Here is a 22,223-nt window from a genome sequence, read left to right as displayed (position 1 = left end):
GAAAATAGAGGAGTTTTTTTATGAATGAGATCAGCTGAGGCTCATATTACAATCAAGCGGTTCCGACGCGGTTTTCATATTCATAACTCCTGACACATATTAACAAATTACTGTCACTATAAGACTTTGATGGGCGTTCCGTTTCCGAAAATATCTGCACAGACTATACCAATCACAACTGACTGGGTCATCGGACCAATCACCGCAGATTAGCGTCACGTAAAGGCGGGGTTTTGAAAAGTGAATCACTAAAGGAATCACTTGAGAATCGCTGTCAAAACAGATAAAAATAAATGCATATTATAAGAAAACTAAAGTCTTTTTTGTCATTGCATGCATGCAAAACTGTTGTTGGGGACTTCTAAAACAATATTTGGAACATTTTAAATGCCATAATAGGTGCTCTTTAAAATTATTTACATTTTCACAGATTTTTGCTAGGGGTGTGTACATTTTTGAGCAAGACTATATATGAAAATGTATGTACCAGTATATGTATCAGTAATATATTTGGACAACAGAAAAAACAGCTAGAGTATCAACTGAGTGACAGCTTAATTTAGGCTAAATTTATAATATTATAATATAATTGTTCATTATTCTGGTTATGTTTACTGCTAGGAAAAAATGTCCTAAATTGTGTAAACAAGGTTGGGGGAAAGGGATGGGGAGGGGGGGGCAATGTTTGCAAAAAACATTGCAAACCTCATAAAATTAATAGCTAAAAAAATATTATAAATATTATACGAGCTAAGGTTGATGATCAATATTTTTGAAGGTTAACCAGCTCCTCGCTCACTATTCGTTGAAAAAGATATGACTGTTGAACTTTTTAAAAGCCCCAGGACCTATTTTGTATCTTATTTGTTAAAAGTGGCTAATTTATACCAGGGTTGCATTTTGCACCCATTTATCCTGTCAGTGTGACTCAATTTTGCTAGGTCGTACTGGTACGACTGCAAAATGACCCCACTGTCTTTGATTTCGCATTGCCATTTCCTGTGTATGAAGCACAGAAAGCCAACCATTCCGAATGTGGGACAAAACAGCACAGACCAATTATCTGCAGCGGACAACACAGTACGCTGAACACATGGGGTCGGGTACAAATATAAATTGGATATATTTTCGATCAACATTTTACCCTTACAAAAACCCACAACGAATTTACTTCAGAAAGAATAAAAAAATTGAGAGAAAGCTGACAAGATTAATCTTATACAATCGCTTCGCTTGACTTCATGCTGATTCATGGAACTAACTGTTGATTCATGAGGTCACATCTCTGATGCGCATCTTTTTGGGCTGTCTAATGCAATATTCATCTCCAACCCCTGAGCAAAGCATATGTCAAAGTAATGCCTACTTATTCATTCAATCCCTCACTCGTGCGTATTCATCTATTTATTCACCTGTAGACAGGGCACTGCTGATTCAGCAGATACAGATTAAACTCACACTGTAAAGCTTACAGATTAGCACGGTTTAATATATATGAAATAGTCACTGAAGTGTACGACTGTCTTGTCATGTTGGAATGGCATCAAAATATTTATAACTTTCGGGGATTACATTGACTAACAACTAAAAGAAAGCCCTGGCTGAAGCAATGCCAAGAACTGATGTGGGTAATTTTTATCGTAACTGCTGTTGCAGGCTGCCTGTGACAGCATTGATGAATCTTCGTAGCTGGAAATACTTCCGTTCATAGCTTTTTTTCTGCAATGGACATACATAAACGGACTGTTAGTCTGATGCTGAGGGAAGTTTTAATTCGGTTTTACCTGCAACGCGCAGCAGTCTGGCCAGACTGAGCAGAAGAGTGGACTGTCTGTACGCAGTAGGGCACTGAGAGATGCACTCCTTTATCAATGATAGACGATCTGTCCGTAGACGCACTGCAGAGAAAAAGAGGAAATGAGAGAGCAGGACAAAACAAAGACCAAAGTTAAGACCTAGCAGAAACCCAGTGCTGTATATACCGGCTAGAATAGCCAGAATGTGCAGTCTACACTCACCGTTTCATACAAGCCCACTAATCTGGCATAATTTGCCACATGACCATACATTTACACAAAAACATTGATAGTTGGAGATTCTTCACTTTAGATTATCAGATTTAACATTGCTTTTACACTGAAAAAAATGATTATGGCCCGATTAAATTAAGCATAATTAATTTGTGCTCGTTTAAATAATTTAAATTTAGTTTTTTGATTTTAATTAAAAAAATTAATTGGTTTTATGGGAATTGCATGTGTTTTTGTTTAAATTGAGATCAAATAAATTAATTGCGACCACTTACGATAAAAAAAATTTGTAAATTCAACAAATCATTTTTTTCAGTGTACAGATATCTCTAAGCTGAGCCAATGTCCTTTGTAATCTCTGTAGAATATCAGACAAACTGTTATTATTTGTCACATGACCATTTATTTAGACAGAGCCCATTAGATACAGCTGCCTGTGACAAACACGCATGAAAAAGTAAAAGTAAAACGTTTTTTTGTTTGTTTGTTTTTTAAATATCATCCATTAATTAATAAATGAAACCATTTGCCCCCACAAATCATATTTTGCCAGACACTTTATGGTAAGTTGTGGCTCAAGTAATAGCGAAAGTAAGCTTTACCTACTTATTATATCCAAAAAGGTTGAAAGATTGATTGCAAATTAAAAACGTTTACATAAAATACTAACATGTATATTAAAATATTTTCTTTAAATATTCCATTTTAAATGTGGAATACAATAGTATATGAAAATGCAACAAATTAAATCTTGGGAATGGCTATAATACACTAGTATTCTTTGTTGTTCTCATTTATCTTCATTTTATTTATTTATTTTTTAAATGTAAATCCTTAATGTGGGGCAAGTTGCATCTCTGGACTTTGAACATGAGAAATCATGTTATGGATAGTTTAACTTAAAGGAATAGGTTACCCAAAAATAATCACCCTGAAGTTGTTCCAAACCTGTATGGATTTCTTTCTTCTGCTGCACACAAAAGATTATATTTTGAAGAATGTTTGTAACTGTTTAAAAAAAAAAAGGTTCTATATGGCACTAAAATTGGTTCTTGGCTCGTAATCATAGGGGAACCTTTTTAAGTGCTATATAGCACCATTTTTGTTACTTCAGTGGTTCTTCAGCGGTTCTTTTGCTAAGTTGCTATATAGCACCACTGACTAAGGTGCTTTATAGCACCGCTACCATATATAGAACATGTTAAGATATGGTGCTATATAGCACCAAAAGTGGTTCCTCTATGATAACGACGAAGAACCACGTTTAGTGCCATATAGAACCTTTTTTTTTAGAGTGTATGTGTTCTGTGCTAGATTAACTGAGACGTATTACAGCACTTGCATATTGTTGCCCTTGACTGTTTTAGTTGCTTCTATTGCTCTCCTTTGTAAGTGGCTTTGGATAAATGTGGATTTAGCGTCTGCTAAATGACTAAATGTAAATGTTAATTTCAGTTGATGGCAAACACCTTAAAATCTAATTTCTCCTTGTATAGGGGACAAAGCAGTTAAAGGGATAGTTCACCCAAAAATGAAAATTAGCCCATGATTTACTCACCCTCAAGTCATCATGTGTATATGACATTCTTCTTTCAGACGAATACAATCGGAGTTAAATAAAATAAAAAATCCTGCCTCTCCAAACTTTATAATGGCAGTGAATGGCTGTTTCTGTTTTAAAGTCCATTAAAGTGCATCTATCCATCATAAAAGTGCTCCACATGGCTTAATTAAAGGCCTTCTGATGCGAAGTGATCATTTGTGTAATAAAAATATCCAGAATTAAAACTTTACAAACGGTTATCTCTAACTTCCGCTAACTGTCGTATGCGCGTTCACGAGAGACGATCCGCGCGTATGACGTAGGACGATCCGGTGAGAATATGCTAGTTCTCACGAGAACCAAGTTTTGTTTTGCCCTCTCCTCTGCGTTTCCGCGTTCGTCACCGGAACTTCCGCTACGCCTGCATCCTCCGCTGGAACGCCAGTCTCTCGTGAACGCATGTACGACAGTTAGCATAAATTAGAGATTACAGTTTGTAAAGTTATAAATATGGATATTTTTCTTACACAAACTCATCGCTTCGCTTCAGAAGGCCTTTATTAACTAGCCTGGCTACACCCTCCTAAGTACTTCCGCTCAATTTTCATTTTCCTTCAGTACTCCGTCTGGGATTGCAGTATATTCTCTGGTTTTCTCCGGTCAAATTTTAACCGGTCCAATCAGCGAACAGAGGGAGTGGCTGAGCATGATGACGTTGATGTCGTGCACTAGTTTGAGATGACATACGTCACGACCAAACATTAGCAATTGGTTATGGCAGATCCTGAATGGCTCTGGGCAGATCCAATCGTTTTAAACTTCAACAGAGTACCCGCCTTCAAGGAAGTTAACGCTTGTCAATGGAAAGTGGCCAGACTCTCTGTACAAATTAAATGTACGAGAGTCTGGTAGGACCAGGCTATTTATTAACCCCCAGGAGCCGTGAAACAGCCATTCACTGCCAGTATAAAGCTTGGAATTTAATATTGTTTATTGTACTTGTTTTAAATAACTCTGATTGTATTCGTCTGAAAGAAGAATGCTATATACACCTAGGATGACTTCAGCGTGAGTAAGTCATAGGCTAATTTTCATTTTTGGGTAAACTATCCCTTTAAAAGGTGGCACAGCTTACCCCACTCTCCCCATACCATAATGCAACTCACTTGATTTGATTTTCCATTTCCATGGCCTTTTATTCACACTATTACACATACTATAAAAAAGTATGCAGTACACAGTATGCACTGTGCAGTATGCATCAGCTAGTGTGCTATTTAGAACACAGCAAATATCTAAACTAAAAAAAAGTTTATGAAAAAAAAAACACGGAATTCACTGCACGCATTCTCCAAGCTTCCTGTCATAACAAGCAAGTAGTTGTGATGTGTGGTAATTGGATGGACACAAAGCAGGTCCCTGCTGTCTGACTGAGCACAGTTTAAAATATTGAGCTGGAAGTGGTCTGTGCTGGAGGTCACGCTGGTCTGCAGCAGGCAGGGGGCTGAGCGGGCCACGAGTTACAGGCCTGTGGGGGGCAGACAGCTCCATCTTCAGAGGAGACGCAACGGGGGCAGCACCTGAACCACACGCGGACAAGCCAGCCATCAGCAGCACCTGCCAAAGCCATTAACCTGCTTCCAAAAACAGCCGCGCCTCTGTACATGCAGCACTAAGAGGTTTGTTGTTTGCTTAAACGGGAGTGTAATTGATTACAGTTCAGCTTTTGCTTCTTTATCTTTCACTCTTTTACTTGGGAATGGAGAAAATCAGAGATGAAGATGCGAAATAAGCAGTTAAATTAAGCAGTAAGTCGAGCTTTGAGGCAGGCTACAGCTCCCTGATGGGTGTATAACTTCGCCTGCTAGGAAAAAGACTGCCGCGCACAGACAGCCGCGGGGTCACTCGGGTCAGGAAGGGAGAATGAGCTCAAGGAGAGTTTCCAATTTATGTATTCAGACTTCCTTCATAAGTTTAGGAAGGAGAGTTGAGCTGCTCCTAGCCTTGCCTTGACTAGATAAAAGAGTTTCCTCACTTCTTCAAAAGGACACTGGGAGAAGCACACATGGGGCTAAAGAGGCCTTCCCTTTTTTAGAAATACGAGTACTTTCACTTCACTTTTCGCTTGTGATGTATTATCAATGATACTTGCTCCATCTCACAAATGTGCTTCACTGACAACAACAGATTAACATTCAATAATTTTATCCTTTAGATCTCCAGAACTTTAACCATTGGTTTGACCAGATTTCTCTTTTGTAACCTCTAAAGAGTTTCTGGAAGAAAACTAAAAATGAATGAAGAAAAACTCTTGATGACAGATGAGTGTGTCAGTTATATCACAAGAACGCAGGTTTTGAAGAATTAAGGGCTGTCTATACAGGACATGCTCTTGTATAAAAAAACAGCTAAACGGAGCCCAAAAGAATGGATAAGAACCTGTTTTCAAGGCTGAACTGCTTTTAACTTGAAATGTAAGACTCAAAAAAAAAAAAAGTGTAAGAAAAAAAAAGAGTCATGATGCAATGGCCAAGTATGTTCATTTATGTGTATATAAGCCAACAATAGTCCTTTCCGACTGCAACAGATTTTAAATACACATCTTTTCAGTTTTTATAGCACAAACCATACAGAAGAATCACTTCAGGTTTCGACTAGTGCTGGACGATAACACATTTATATGCTTCATCACTCAAAAATGTTGACCCAAGTGGCATTCTTGACATTTTAAACTATTTTTGTGAAAAATGTATGCATGTATGCACAGGGCTTAGAGCTTTTATAAAATCGTTAGTCCATAAAAATATTTATTTTAAGTGCCGCAGTAATTCTGATGTAATGCGGTCACAGGTGTGAGTTTGTCGAGTAATTTACAATGACTTTGAACCAATCAGAATCCAGGACCGGAACAATCCATTGCAAAAACAAAGGCAATGAAGATTTTGAATCTGCATGACAACAATAGCTGTTTGGTCCAAATGATGGGGGAAAATTACTATTTTGAGCCATTTCAGAGCAAATACATAAATATTAAGATATAAATACATTCAAACCTTTGGGATCAGTAAAAAAAATATATATTTAAGTAGTATTTTATGCCCACCAAGGCTGAAACAAAAATACAGTAAAAACAGTAATATTGTGAAATAACACTACAATTTAAAATAAATATTTTAATATATTTTAAAATGTAATTTATTCTTGTGATGATGAAGTTGAATTTTCAAAAGCCATCACACCAGTCTTCAGTGTCACATGATCCTTCAGAAATCATTCTAAATATGCTGATTTGGTACTCAAGAAACTTTTGTAACATTATATATGTATTTACTAACACTTTTGATCAATTTAATGCATCCATAATGAACAAAATTAATTTCGTAAAAAATACTGCATCTTACTGACCAGAAAAATGTGAACCTTAGTGTATTTCAAATATCATCACTTGTGTGAAAAAGGTATTTTCTTTGCTATATTTCGACCATTTATTTTTGTCTGTTTTTATGAGATTTTTTCCTCACACGAACAGAGCAATAAATACAAACAGGAACATTAGGGGCCTATTTTCCAATGGTCGCACCAATATCCTGAAGGAAATGGAAGAAGAAAGTTTTTTGAACAGTAGTAATAGGTTAGTGCCGCATTACCTTGTAAGGGAAGAACTTTCACGCCAAACTGTTCCAGCCGAGAGAGGGCGCTGATAAGATCCAATTCCTCTTGGACGAGAGGAGGACAATCCGTGATCAACAGCAGACATGACCTGATGGACACACACCAATTATTAGGGGTGTAATGATATTCAAACCAAACCGTAAAACCGCGATACTCTCATGTCGAACCGAAGGTCCCCTGTCCCCTGCTCTCACTTCACCTTATGCCACAAAATATTTTTTTTTCTTCCTTGACATTAGATTAAATAGTAATTAGTACACTTTTAACACCTAATAAGAGCTGTATTTTTACTGAATATTATTATAATAATATTATTTACCAAATAGTGGTGGGCCGTTATCGGCGTTAACGTGCTGCGTTAACGTGAGACTCTTATCGGGCGATAAAAAAAATATCGCCGTTAATCTATTCTCAAAGTTGGGTTGGGTGCTGGGTCTATACTACGCAAGCTATGATAACTTTCACCTTGATATCTTAGCGCGGATGTATACCTTGTCGAATTGCACTGTAGGGGGCGAGAGAACGAGTCTTCGAACCTGTGTGTATGCCAACTAGTGTTGTCAAACATATCCATATTTCGCTATGTATCGATACTGAAATATCTGAAACGATACAATACTCATTTTCTACAGTATCGATATCAGCTACGCTCTCCTCTCCGACCGACAGCGAGTTGACACGCACCCGCCTCCTCTCATTCAGTCCGTTTAATCCTCTGAACATTGCGTTAATTCTACAAATTCCCGCAGATTTCGCGCTCGCTTCTGAAGCGCACACACACATACCGTAATAAAGCCGCCTCTGACATACAAGTGCAAAAAATGGGCTCCTTTTTCCAGCTTATTAATGGTCAAATACACTCAAAAATGTCTCAACGCCCATCTTGGTGAGTTTTAATGTAAACACAGTTGTGCCAGCTCACAGGAACAGTGTTTGGGATCCATGCGTGCGTCAGGTCTTAAAGGGACAGAAGTTATTTATTATTCAAACTACAAAAAGACAAACGAGCACACATATTCTGAATGCCTTCAGCAGAATTCAAATGAGCCATTTTAATCTAGATTAATTCCAAGATTACAGTTAGATTAATCTAGATTAAAAAAAATAATCTATGGCCACCACTACTAAATATGCACTAACTTTTGTCTTCCAAGTGCGTGTCAAGTGACTTGGGTGATCGCTCAAGTTGCATGATGGAAGGACAAAGAGAGCCAGGTTGGCTAAATGCTACCTTGCAGTCCCGGCAACATCGTCAATTTCATAGCTTGTTACAAAATAAAAAAAATCTCTCTCACCTCAGAAAACCGCTTTGCTGTCAAGTCAGCCGTTATACTGTGCTCGTAGCGCACACTCTTCAATTACACGTGCAAATAAATGTGTAAATATATAAACATAAATACATTTAGTTAATCAAGTTAAATTATTGTTGTTGTTATTATTAGGCTAAGTTAAAAGTGAATCTAGTGTTATTATTGCTGGTGCCCTGACATGAACCCTGCCTCCACAGCAAACAGAACCGAAACTAACCGAACTGTGGCTCCAAAACTGTGATATGAACCAAACCGTGGCATTGGTGGCACCCCTAATTACAACATTTACAATATTTAAGAGATAGTTCACACAAAACTTCTTTACTTTTCTCAACGAAAAAAATATCCTTTTGTGTCCCACAGAAGAAAGAAACTCATATTGGTCTGGAACAACATGAGGGGGAGTAAATGATGGCAGAATTTTTTTTTTTTTTTTTTTTGATTGAACTGTTCCTTTAAAGCGAATCAGAAAAAGCAGAAGCCATTCCTTCAAATGAGTTTTGATTCTTCTTATTTCTTAATTACAGACTGAGACTCTGACATCACGTCGCTTTCATACTGTTATCAGAAGCTTGCAGAGGCCGGCGTCTGCTTCACATCTGTGCTGCTATAAATGTGCTTCATAGGACAACGGGGACACACCAAAAAACAAATAAAAGCACAGATCCCAGGCCAGCTCTGCTGTCACTTTCCAATATAGTTTGGCCGAGACAGCTGGACCTAGGGAAGCTAGCAGTGCACTTTTGAGCCAAGCCAATTGCAACAGAGAAAGCAGAGCAGAAATAATAAATTCAATTTAAGAGCTTGAGAGAAGGGGAAAAAAAAAAACAGAACAAAGGCAGCAGTATTTTTCAAGTAGTTTCCTCTACAATCTGTGAGTTTTACATGCTAGTTATTTTCAGTGACACTGCAATCGGACCCAGAAGACTGTTTCCAGCTCCGCTTTGCATAAGATTTACTGTGGGTCGTGCAACTACAGGCCAACATAAAAATTATACAACCCTTCAAATAGTTTAAGGAGCTTACGCAGCAGTTTCCCACGAATACAGTACACACGATATTAATCATAGTGGTGTGGCTTAGTGATCTGGGGTGAGCAACCACAAGGTTGTAGTTTAAAACCATCACCAGTGACCTTGAGTACACTATTCCTGTTTAAAGTATAATATTATAAGCATTATTTGAAAGTGTCTGCTAAATGATTGCATACTTATTAATCACACAGCATTTCCCCTGGGAAAAATTAACATTTGGACATTCAAACGTTTGAAGGCCGAAGATGCATAGCACTTAATGTCTTTGCATTGTAAAACATACCTAGAGGCATCGAATAATGATCTTTTAAATAAAAAACATAACTTCTATTTTTTGTCATTTAAACTCGACTCGAGATCATTTTAGTGGATATCTGAAATCAGTTATTGCGTAACGTCCATCACATTCCCAAACATGTAAGGGAAAGCACTTATAAACTCTCTGATTTCAAAAGAAGAGAAGCTTTAAGGGATAGTTTACCCAAAAATGACAATTACCTCATGATGTACTCACCCTCAAGCCATCCTAGGCGTAGGCCTATATGACTTTCTTCTTTCAGACGAATACAATCAGAGTTATATTGAAAAAATTCCCAGCTTTATAATGGCAGTTACTTTCGTATTTCAAATTTTTGAAGTCCAAAAAAGCACATCTTAAAGCACATAAGCACATTTTAAAGAGAAACTTTGGATTTCGATATAAGAAAAGAGGAGCTTGAGTTTGTTGCCCAGCACTATTTGTTTGAACCGTGAGAGACGTCAAAGCTTACGCTACTCCTACATCCTACGTCATACATCGTGTCAGGGGCTCTTTTGGCGCAAATTGACTTGTGTCTGTCGGAAGTTAATTATTTTAGTTTATAAAGCTTTAAATATGGATATTTTTGTTTCCAAAAAGACATTGCTTCACTTCAGAAGGCCTTTATTAACCCCCTGGAGTCATATGGATTACTGATGGATTTATGATGGATGGATGTGCGTTTTGGTTTTTTTTTTGGAAATCACGACAGCCATTCACTGCCATTATAACGCTGGGAAGAGCCAGGACATTTTTTAATACAACTCTGATTGTATTCGTCTGAAAGAAGAAATCATATACACCTAGGATGGCTTGGGGGGTAGTAAATCATGGGATAATTTTCATTTTTGGGTGAACTATCCCTTTAAGGTCTTCAAAATAAAAGCTTGATGGTTAGGAAATTAGGACAACTATAAATATTAGTATTATAACTTTACAGTTGTACTGTAAAATTTTATTAAATTATTATTATTTCATTACTTCGAAATTTTTCATAAATACATACATTTCTAATTTTTACAGTTAAATATTATATTGCAAATATGTCTTTTGTTTAATATTTTACTTAATTATAATTAGTCATATTGATCACAGAATTTTTGGCTAAATTGTGCATCCCTACAAAAAAGCACAGCAAACTTTTTTAAATCTGATTTTTTTTTTCCTTTGTTTTAAATGAGGGAAAAAAACATTTTTAAATTGATTTAATATTTTGCATTCACACATTTGACATGTGGTTTAAAGCATGTAAATACTAAATCAGGGTCACTTTAGACAACATTGGAAAAAATGTAATATAATGTAACCTCAAAGTCACTTGTAACAAATGCAAGAACACACATGCAGCTAAAGCCCAAAGTATACTCTGATTTTACGTATACGCGAGGATGATGCAAACTTCACCAGAATAGTATGCATGTACTGTACGCTTGCCGCCTGATTTTTGTAACTGCCCGTATTTTGTGTGCGCAGGTCACACATGCAACATTTGTTTTGCACTAATCAGGTAGCAACACTGGCCGGGACCATTGCTTCACAGTAGAAAACTAAACTATAGAGTATAGACACGGAACAACAAGAACAAAATAATCTGCGACTGCAACAACAACAGATGCCAGCATTGACAAGAGCTTGTGTAAGGGTTATGAGAAGCTATTTTTCAAAACTTGTGGATAAAAATAGCGCAGACTGGACAGATGAAACTTTCTAGAGCACATGTGTCTACCGCCTTTCAAATGGAGTATACTTTGAAAGGCTATGTGTTCGCCTGCACACATATGCTCACGTACGTGTATCCTTTGGGATTAAAGCAGCCGTTACACTGAAGATGATTAGATGGTATGATGGTCCTGATCATCATTAGAGCTGTAAGACCAGGATCAACCAAAGACTTGAGGAACTAGGAAAATCATTATCAAATTCACCACATCACAATCCCACCAGATTTCTGAAGCACGGACAGATGAAAACCCTCATGTTCTGATCGCTCCACTTTCTTTCCACTGAACACTTTAAAAACACTCTGCCCAGTGTGTTAGAGCAGCCCAAATGGTTGAAAAGTGGTTTCCAAGACAACAGCTTTACTATGAAAATGTACCAACAGCTATCTACAAAATCCCTGTAAAACCCATTCAACATGAAATGACCGCTCTAAACACTCTCTGCACAACCCTCTGCTTCCTGGGGGTAAAACGGTCTTTGTAATGAAGGCCTCTGATTAGTCTCAGTAAGCTAATAATTACAAGTGTTTTTCTTGGTTTTGTTTGGCAGGAAGTGCATGTATGTGACGATAACTTAAGTACTCGCTCTCTTTCACACAGGATGCCTGTTTTCAAGGCCAAGGCACAGCACTTCCCATTTGAAAAATACTCTTTGGAATTGAACGTGGAGACATTGAGCATTGCTAATAACCCAGAAGGTGATCAGGTGAGGAGATTTTATATTTCCATGAATATATTTTAGGTTATTAAGGTCATTTATAAAAAAAAAAAATAAATAAATAAAAAAAAATACGATTTCACAACTAATTTGAATGTTGTATTTATGGTTTTGCAATAACTGATTTGATTCAGCTTGTTTTAAGTTAATCAATCTAATTAAAACCCCACATATCATCATTTACACACACACACACACACACACACACAATTTATTTCATTGTTAGAAAGAAGAGGGAGAAAGGGAAAGTTAGACAGGAACAGACGAGAGATCTAGGACATCTTTAGCATTCTGTCGTTTTTTCAAAACTTATTAAATCCACAACAGATGTTTCTTTTCTTAATCTCTTTACAAAGGTTGATGTATCTAAAAGTAAATTACCTAACTCGACAGAGTCAATATATAACAATAAAAATTAGATTTTCTTTAAAGAAGGGTCACGCAAAACCTGCCGCCATTATGCAAAAGTGTTAGGACTTTGCAAGGTGGTAACTAGGTAGGTAGTTGGCCCAAGTCTCTTTAATATTCTAGTCCTATAGATACAGCTTGGTAACGTCTTTCAATGGTAGCATTCACTGTTTTTTATAAGCAAAGTTCCATGATTATTACGCAGGAATGAGAGTATAGTTCCTAGCCATATCGGCCTAGAGAATCATAACTTTTCATTTTCCGTCAGTCTTAGTACACGATGTAACTATACACATCACAACATGTAAATAGGAAAATGTTGGCGTTATTTCGTCACTTATTGAGCAGTAGGCTAGATGGAGCCGTTTACCTCCAGTCTTTGTGCTAAGCTAGGCTAGTGGTGGGTGCGTCAGACAGAGTTATGGCACGCACGGAGATGAGAAATGGTATGTATGGACTAATCTAACTCTGGGGGATATGGTGAATAAGCTAAAGTCACAAAAACTTTAGCTAAAGTCCCCGGCGTTCCTTTAAATTAAAAGTTGTTATATTTTTTGAAGCCAAATAAAAAAAATATTTACATTGAGGCAGCAGTTGCAGCATTATCAGTGATACTGGCCATCATTCATAAAAATATGCCATTAAACTAAGTATTTAAAATATACTGTCTTTAAGTTGTTTCTACATTACTAATGTGTTACTACATTAATCCTGTTACTAATGTCTACACACACTAATGTGAAATTATTCCATTATTATATAATATTATACATATCACTTATAAAAATGCGTTTTAATCGCAATTAAATTACAGAAAAAATGTGTTAGTTTTATTAATTTGTTAATTAATCTAGTACCTTTTTTTAATCGATTGACAGCACTAGTACAAATCCTTTTGCTTGGAAAAGTAATAATGAAAAAATAGTGGAATCAGTACATAGAATCTCAAACGTGCTTGCTTGATGCACAAGAACCAATAAGGTTTGTTCTTGTGTGTCAACTGTCAAGCGAGTGCGTTGACCATATTTGATGTGCTCCATGTACAGTATGTGCGTTGGATCAAAGTTTATATATGAATAAAAGCAGAAATGATCGTGTCACTTCAGAAGACTTGGATTAAACTGCTCAATTTTCATGTATTTCTTTTACAATATCTTAAAGAATTTTTTTGAAGCATCAAAGTTTTTGTGGAATTTTGTTTTTCTAAAATGAATGAAAGTGCTATTGGTTTAGAATGACATGAGGGTGAGTAAAGGATTGACAGAATGTTCCTTTTTGGGTGAACATTCCCTTTATAAAGTCGTAGCAAGCACCATTAAAATTTTTTTTTTTTTCTATTACAACCTCCAAAACAGGAAGACTACTGATTCTTTCATCAAATAGGGAAATCAGTCAGTCAGTCACTTTCCAGTCCTAGTTTCTCCTTGAGTCCCTCACTGACACATTTACATTCTCCATCTATTTTGTTTTCAATCTTTCAGTCGCTCTCAGTTACGGCGAAAGTACTGTAATTTAAAAATTAAGCTCATAATTACTGTCCATCTAAGTTTTCCCGTCTGTCGGTGGCATGCGAGTGTGAGAGAATGACAGTGATGTGAGATGCGTGTGAATGCATATGGAGTGGCGGCCCGTCCAGCCCATGAACAGATGACGGCCTAATTACTGACCCACTTTGCAACACGGCCCATCGCTCAGGGGCCGCAGTCTGTCACCCTCAACGCTCCAGCCCAAGACAACAAAAATAGACAGACAGACAGGGAGACTGGAAACACATTAACCTAGAGCTGCAGGGCGGAAGTGAGCGACCGACTGTCTGTCTCTGATGGAGTCGATCTCTCATTATGGCAGCTAATTACACCAATAATAGCCGTTGTGAAGGGCCGGACTCATACGAGAGGCAGGAGACCAAAATGACGTTGGACGGTTTGATTCCTGCAGGGTTTCTTCCTCTTTCATCATAAACTCCTCACAAAACTGCTGCAGAGTTCGAAGAGACTGGTAGTTTCAGGCTATTTTTCACCCATGGTTTGATTGCTTGGTCCGAACTAGAGTTTGATTGTACCCACCCTGTCAGCTAATTTTTTTTTTTTCACGAGTACACGTCAAATGGGGGGGCGGGGGGGATTGGTGTGATGCCCCCTATGGAAAATGAAAAACTTTTGCATAATAATAAAGAAAAATAAAAGTAATAATTAATTTAGCTGACACTTAAATTAAATCAAAACAGAATCATACAATATTAGTTTTCTTTCAGTATTTCTTTATGTATTTTTTTAGTGCTGGGGAAAAATGAATCGTGATTTATCGCATCCAAAATAAAAGTTTGTGTGTGTACAGTGTATAATTATTATGTATATATAAATACACACAGATGCATGTATATATTTAAGAAAAATATGTTATATTTTTATTTTAAAAATTATACTTATACACAAGATAAATTATATATTTACAGTATATACTAGGTATGCCACAATTCTCAATATAATATTGAACTGTTCGGTACGCAATTCACGGTTGAATATGTGCTTGTGAATTGCTTCGGTTTTGCATTTAGTTAATTATTTTTCTACAAATTCTATCATTTGCCTACATCCCAATATACTGAAAAACGCGACATGCATTCACATCACACGTTAGAGGTAGAGTTATACTCACGGAACACTACAGTTATTCACAATCACGAAAGTTCATTATTTGCATGAGTTTTAAAGCCTTGCCGGTTAAACATTTCATTCGCGTGCTTATGCACGGTTTTAACATGCGCTTTTCCGAGCGTGCGCACTAAACGCCTGTCAAACACGTGATTACTGGATTAAGCAGTCATCTTACTGCGCTAACACTGTCAAATACACACAAGGTTAACAAACACAGTCGGTTATGTCTAAAGTGAAAGTAAAATCGGCGTGTGTCTGTATATTAGATGCACGCAGGTCTTAAATTGACAGCAGCACAGCCTAGTGAACACGCTGTCCTTAAAGGGACAGTTCACCTCTAAAATAATGTCATTATTTGCTCACTCTAATGTTGTTCCAAACCTGTATTCATTTCTTGATGACAGAATTTTCATTTTTGAGTGAACTATCCCTTTAATGTGAATACAACAACAAAAGACAAAGAGAAAATCACTCACTGCTCTTGACTGAAAAACTAATACAGTAGCTAATAATCAATGTATATTTTAAAGTGAAGTCTATGTAGCGTTTATTTTTAAATGTATTCATTAAATTTCATAATAAAATACTGCTGTACTGCTCTGAGCTGCCAGTGTAAATCTTTATATATATTTATTTTATATTATTTTATATAATACATAGGAAGGTGTACAAGGGTTTTTTTTAAGTAAAGTTTTTTAAGTTTAAGTAAGGTTTTTCAATTCTTTTAAGTAAAATAAAGAGTACTGCAATAAAAAAAGTATATTTTCTCCTTAACTTCTTCCTGTTCCTGTCGCTTAAGAAAGAATAGAATAGCAAAAAACTGATGTGACAAGCCATCAGAACCGTGCCGAAAACAGTGGTTAAAAACCGAGGTATGTATTGAACAGTGGACTAACTGTGTTGTTGCATCCCTAGTATATACACATGCAAATATTTCTTAAATATATACATGCATGTGTGTGTGTGTGTGTGTGTGTGTGTGTGTGGGCATGTTTTTGTGAAATATCAGGACACAAATGTGTATAATGACATGGGTATGACATAGGTATTACAAAAAGAGGGTGAAATATGAGGACATTACCCATGTCCTCACTTTTCAAAATGCTTATAAATCACACAGAACAAGTTTTTTTTCACAAAAAGTGAACTGCACAGTCTCCTGTGAGGGTTAGGTTTAGGGGCAGGGGCAGTGTAAGGGGATAGAAAATACGGTTTGTACGGTATAAAAACCATTACGCCTATGGAATGTCCTCACATTTCACAAAAACAAACATGTGTGTGTGTGTGTGTGTGTGTGTGTGTGTGTGTGTGTGTGTGTGTGTGTGTGTGTGTGTGTGTGTGTGTGTGTGTGTGTGTGTGTGTGTGTGTATTTATATATACATAATAATTATACACAGTACACACGCATATATTATGTAAACACAAACTTTTATTTTGGATTCTATTTTTTTTTTTATGATTAACGACCAAAAAAAATAACTAGGCCTATATTATTTAGCAATTTCTGTGTAGTTTGTCACAAAATGATAAAAAAATAATAAATGAAAAATGTCTAACTTTTCATTAATTTATTTGGCAATATTGTAAGATATATTTTTAGTAGAAATTTTTTTTATTTATTATTACAATAATACCGCTATTAATATTATACAAAACTATTAATAATAAAAATTATTTTAAAAAACTATAAATAAAAAAATAAGTTGCACTGCTTTATATGAGCAATATGAAATAGTTTGACAAAAAAAAAAAAAAAAAAAAAAAAAAAAAAAAATATTTTTTTTTTTTATGTAAAATTAACTCTGAGTCATCATTCATAAAAACCACCATGTATCACAAATGGTGAGGATCTCAAAGTGTGAAAGTGAATGAGGTTTGAGAACTAGGAAAGTCACCCACGCTCCCCTGACCTCATACTTTGCGAACCACTGGAATATTAAAATCTTGCGGAACATTATTTTGTGCTGGGGTTTACTGGTTCAAATAGACTGAATTAGCACAGACCATCTAAACAAATCAGACCTACCTTGCCAGGTTCATGCAGGGGTCACTGAGGGTGGCAGAAGAGTTGAAGTATTCACGGGCGGCAGCCAGAACCAGCTCCACGCTGCGGCTATAAGACACACGGGCGTGAGCTTTACCCCGAAACGAAACGCTGACCGGAGTGTCCTCTGACACGGCGCTGCAGTGCATCAGCTGACCCGCCAGACGGACATTTTCCTCTCGTCCTGAACATAACAGACTCTCCACAAACACCTGCGTGGACAAGAGAGACAGAGAAAGAAAGAGATCAGTGCCATGTAGCAGGGACCCACGGGAAGAACGCGTTCAGGTGGCAATTAATCACCTGTCTTTAGACAATTGCAGACGAGACACAATCACTACAGGAGAAATATCTAAAACTGCTCTTTCAATGACAACAATCTCATGAGCATTTCTGTGCAACAGCTGTGGTGTTCAGAGTAATTTCAAATGTAGCCTTCAGCTACATTTAGGCAGAGTAAGATATCAGCATTTTGTGTGGTTATGTCTATTAGTGTGTTCTTCAATCTAAAACGCTTTAAAGTTCCCTCATTAAAACATCATAAAATCCAAAAAATAAGCATTAATAAATAATAGACTAATAAACGAATTCTCTCATGATTCATTCTGTTCTTTGCAAAAAAATCCACTTACCACTATTTGTTGAGTGGTTAAGAGCTCATCTTTATGCTTAAATAATGTTTATAGATTTTCACTGTTATAGGGCGCAACTGGCGGACTCCTGAAGTAAAAATACTATTCATTTTCTACAAAGGGGAACGGTTTTTTAATCATTTATATTGACCAACAGCAGAGAAACCTTCACAGGAAAATCTCAACAAAAATAAAACAGTTACTAAAAGGTTATTTAAAAAAGCCTTGAAAAGCCATGAAGGGTCTACCTACACTCTCAAACTAGTACTTAACTATTTTAAAATTATTAATTTAAAATAAAAGCTGTTCTTTTGAACTTTCTATTCATCAAAAAAAGTCCTGTGAAAATGCATCACATTTTCAAAAAAAAAACAAAAAACAAAGTTTCCACATCCTGACAAAATATATCACAGTTTCTACAAAAATATTAAGCAGCAAAACTGTTTTTAACATTGATAATAATAACAAATTAACCAAATTAACATATTAGCAAGATTTTTGAAGGATCATGTGACACTGAAAACTGGAGTAATGATGCTGAAAATTCAGCTTTGCCATCACAGGAAAAAATTACATTTTAGAATATATTAAAATAGAAAACAGTTATTTTAAATTGTAATATTTAACAATATTACTGTTTTATCCAATTTTTTTTATTACATAAATACAGTCTGGGTGAGCATAAAATACTTATTTTAACAACCACACCACACCGACCACAAACTTGTAAATCTAAATATTAACAGAGAAAAATTACAACTGTATCTATAGTTTCATATCTTTCCATCATAATTAAGTAATTTGCAGCGTTCGGGATATAGTGAACAATCAAATTGAAATCAGCTAAATAAAAGTAGTATTACTGGAAACAAATGTTAAGACAATTGTTGAAAGAACTCAACTCAACAATTTCTTCTCTTTTTTTACCCCAGTGTGTGTCCATGTTTGCTGCAAAACCAGAATGTCATTAACTGTGGCCCTTGGAGTTTCATATGGTCTTTAGAAATATAATCTGCAAGTGCTTTAATCTGTCTGCATTACAGAATCCAATATCTGCAGTGCACATTGCACCTATAAACATAACACTGTTAACTCCCAACACCGCACAAAATGAAATATCCACCCCTGCTCAGTCTGCGAGCCAATGAACCATTCCTAATGCACACCCACAGAAGTGAGGCAGAGTTTAGAGCTGGTTGCTGAGGTTTGTGTAAGTTTATTAGCTGTTTAGCTATTGAAGAGATTTCAAAGCAACTCTGCTGCACTCCGTCAAATGGACCCAGACGCAGAGGGAAAATGGTGAGAATGCCAATTCCATAAAACTACATTCAAGTTCTTTCATTTTGCTCTCAGAACTTTCAATTTACTGCTCGTCTGGGATCATCTTTCAGTAGCTTGGAGAAAAATACAGTGCTGGAGTCCATACTGACAGGAACTGGCTAGGAGCAATTTGAAAAGAGAACAGGTTGAAGGATAATTCTCTTTTGTTGTTGTTTTTTTTTCTAGTTGAAGGGGTGAGTAGCACATGGTTGAGGATGAACTCCTGATGGCAAGTTCAGCTCAGCTGTTCTGCTCTTGATTGTGATGAAGAAATCGATACAGAACCTCGTTAGAGAATGCTGCTAAATTACAGAGCAAACAGACAAAGCCCACCGTCAGCATCAGATTAATGCTTAGTGTGAGACTCTTTCACACACGCATACGGATATACAGACATACAGGCATACACTAACATGAAAACCAGGGTGAGCAACAAAAGAAGGTAACAAAAGGTAGGGCTGGGCGGTAGGACGATATATATATACAGTGAGGAAAATAAGTATTTGAACACCCTGCTATTTTGCAAGTTCTCCCTCTTAGAAATCATGGAGGAGTCTGAAATTGTCATCGTAGGTGCATGCCCACTGTGAGAGACATAATCTAAAAAAAAAAAAAAAAAAAAATCACAATGTATGATTTTTTTAACTATTTATTTGTATGATACAGCTGCAAATAAGTATTTGAACACCTGTCTATCAGCTAGAATTCTGACCCTCAAATACCTGTTAGTCTGCCTTTAAAATGTCCACCTCCACTCCATTTATTATCCTAAATTAGATGCACCTGTTTGAGGTCGTTAGTTGCATAAAGACACCTGTCCACCCCATACAATCAGTAAGAATCCAACTACTAACATGGCCAAGACCAAAGAGCTGTCCAAAGACACTAGAGACAAAATTGTACACCTCCACAAGGCTGGAAAGGGCTACGGGGAAATTGCCAAGCAGCTTGGTGAAAAAAGGTCCACTGTTGGAGCAATCATTAGAAAATAGAAGAAGCTAAACATGACTGTCAATCTCCCTCGGACTGGGGCTCCATGCAAGATCTCACCTCGTGGGGTCTCAATAATCCTAAGAAAGGTGAGAAATCAGCCCAGAACTACACGGGAGGAGCTGGTCAATGACCTGAAAAGAGCTGGGACCACCGTTTCCAAGGTTACTGTTGGCAATACACTAAGACGTCATGGTTTGAAATCATGCATGGCACGGAAGGTTCCCCTGCTTAAACCAGCACATGTCCAGGCCCGTCTTAAGTTTGCCAATGACCATTTGGATGATCCAGAGGAGTCATGGGAGAAAGTCATGTGGTCAGAGGAGACCAAAATAGAACTTTTTGGTCATAATTCCACTAAACGTGTTTGGAGGAAGAAGAATGAAGAGTACCATCCCAAGAACACCATCCCTACTGTGAAGCATGGGGGTGGTAGCATCATGCTTTGGGGGTGTTTTTCAGCACATGGGACAGGGCGACTGCACTGTATTAAGGAGAGGATGACCAGGGCCATGTATTGCAAGATTTTGGGGAACAAACTCCATTGAAAATGGGTCAAGGCTGGGTCTTCCAACATGACAATGACCCGAAGCACACAGCCAGGATAACCAAGGAGTGGCTCTGTAAGAAGCATATCAAGGTTCTGGAGTGCCCTAGCCAGTTTCCAGACCTAAACCCAATAGAGAATCTTTGGAGGGAGCTCAAACTCCGTGTTTCTCAGCGACAGGCCAGAAACCTGACTGATCTAGAGAAGATCTGTGTGGAGGAGTGGGCCAAAATCCCTCCTGCAGTGTGTGCAAACCTGGTGAAAAACTACAGGAAACGTTTGACCTCTGTAATTGCAAACAAATGCTACTGTACCAAATATTAACATTGATTTTCTCAGGTGTTCAAATACTTATTTGCAGCTGTATCATACAAATAAATAGTTAAAAATCATACATTGTGATTTCTGGATAGTTTTTTTATAGATTATGTCTCTCACAGTGGGCATGCACCTACGATGACAATTTCAGACCCCTCCATGATTTCGAAGTGGGAGAACTTGCAAAATAGCAGGGTGTTCAAATACTTATTTTCCTCACTGTATATACCGTTGCCACATTATAAAATGTCTATCGTTAGAGATTTTGCTATATCGTGTAGTGGTATGTAAATATATAGCACTATTGACACTTCAGAGTGATGAAATGCATGATTGAGAATATAAAGTGCGGGACGTGCTTTTTGTTATAAAAGTGTTATAAGCGCAATATAAGTGCACAGAAAGCAGCCTCGCTTAGCATGCGATCGCAAATTCAGTTCTCTTTCACGTCTTATTGCGTTGGAATGGTTGAATACACACGTAATTAATGTCAAAATGCCCACTGTGTGGACTTTTCACAGCCGGTTATGTCTCAAGTGAAAGTAAACAGTTGGGTGTAAGCTGGACGTGTATCAGTATAATGGATCCATGCATTTGATCTTAAAGTGACAGCAGCCTAACTTACCTGCCTGCTAATGTGAATCAAACAAAGGCGAAAATAACTTGCTGCTCTTGACTGAATAACTTTTATCTTTAATAAGAATAAATGTATATTTAAAATGTATCATATCGTGAAATAAGAATTTGGTCATAATACCCACCCCTAGCAAAAGGTAGATAATGTTGGAGCTGTGAGGCAGAAGGAAAAAGAGTGCAAAAAAAAAAAATTCACAGGACCTCAAAAACATCTCAAATGCTGCAGTAAGGAGCATTACATACAGTGTAGACAAGTAAAACATAATAGCTTTGTGGCAAACCAGACAAGTATAAATTAAGCATAAATTATATTATATAATAATACATATTATATAATACAATATT

At 36.9% G+C, this 22,223-nt stretch overlaps 2 protein-coding genes across 2 annotated transcripts in view; one reads left to right on the top strand and one right to left on the bottom strand.

Annotated features, from left to right (window-relative positions):
• drc1 (dynein regulatory complex subunit 1 homolog (Chlamydomonas)) overlaps window positions 1-22,223 on the top strand; it is a 548,506-nt gene that overhangs the window by 124,708 nt on the left and 401,575 nt on the right. The gene's annotated exons all lie outside the window — the stretch shown is intronic.
• nbas (NBAS subunit of NRZ tethering complex) overlaps window positions 1-22,223 on the bottom strand; it is a 262,104-nt gene that overhangs the window by 161,502 nt on the left and 78,379 nt on the right. Inside the window, exons 30-32 of the mRNA XM_079831768.1 lie at window positions 17,418-17,647; window positions 7,221-7,333; window positions 1,785-1,898 (exon numbers count right to left, since the gene is read on the bottom strand). Of these exons, the coding sequence (XP_079687894.1) occupies window positions 1,785-1,898; window positions 7,221-7,333; window positions 17,418-17,647 (457 nt within the window). The remainder of the gene's footprint in view (window positions 1-1,784; window positions 1,899-7,220; window positions 7,334-17,417; window positions 17,648-22,223) is intronic.

Source organism: Gobio gobio (assembly GCF_949357685.1).
Source record: "Gobio gobio genome assembly, chromosome: 12".
NCBI classification, from domain to species: Eukaryota; Metazoa; Chordata; class Actinopteri; order Cypriniformes; family Gobionidae; genus Gobio; species Gobio gobio.
The sequence above is the reverse complement of the archived record's forward strand: the minus strand, read 5'-3'. Positions and strand labels throughout refer to the sequence as shown.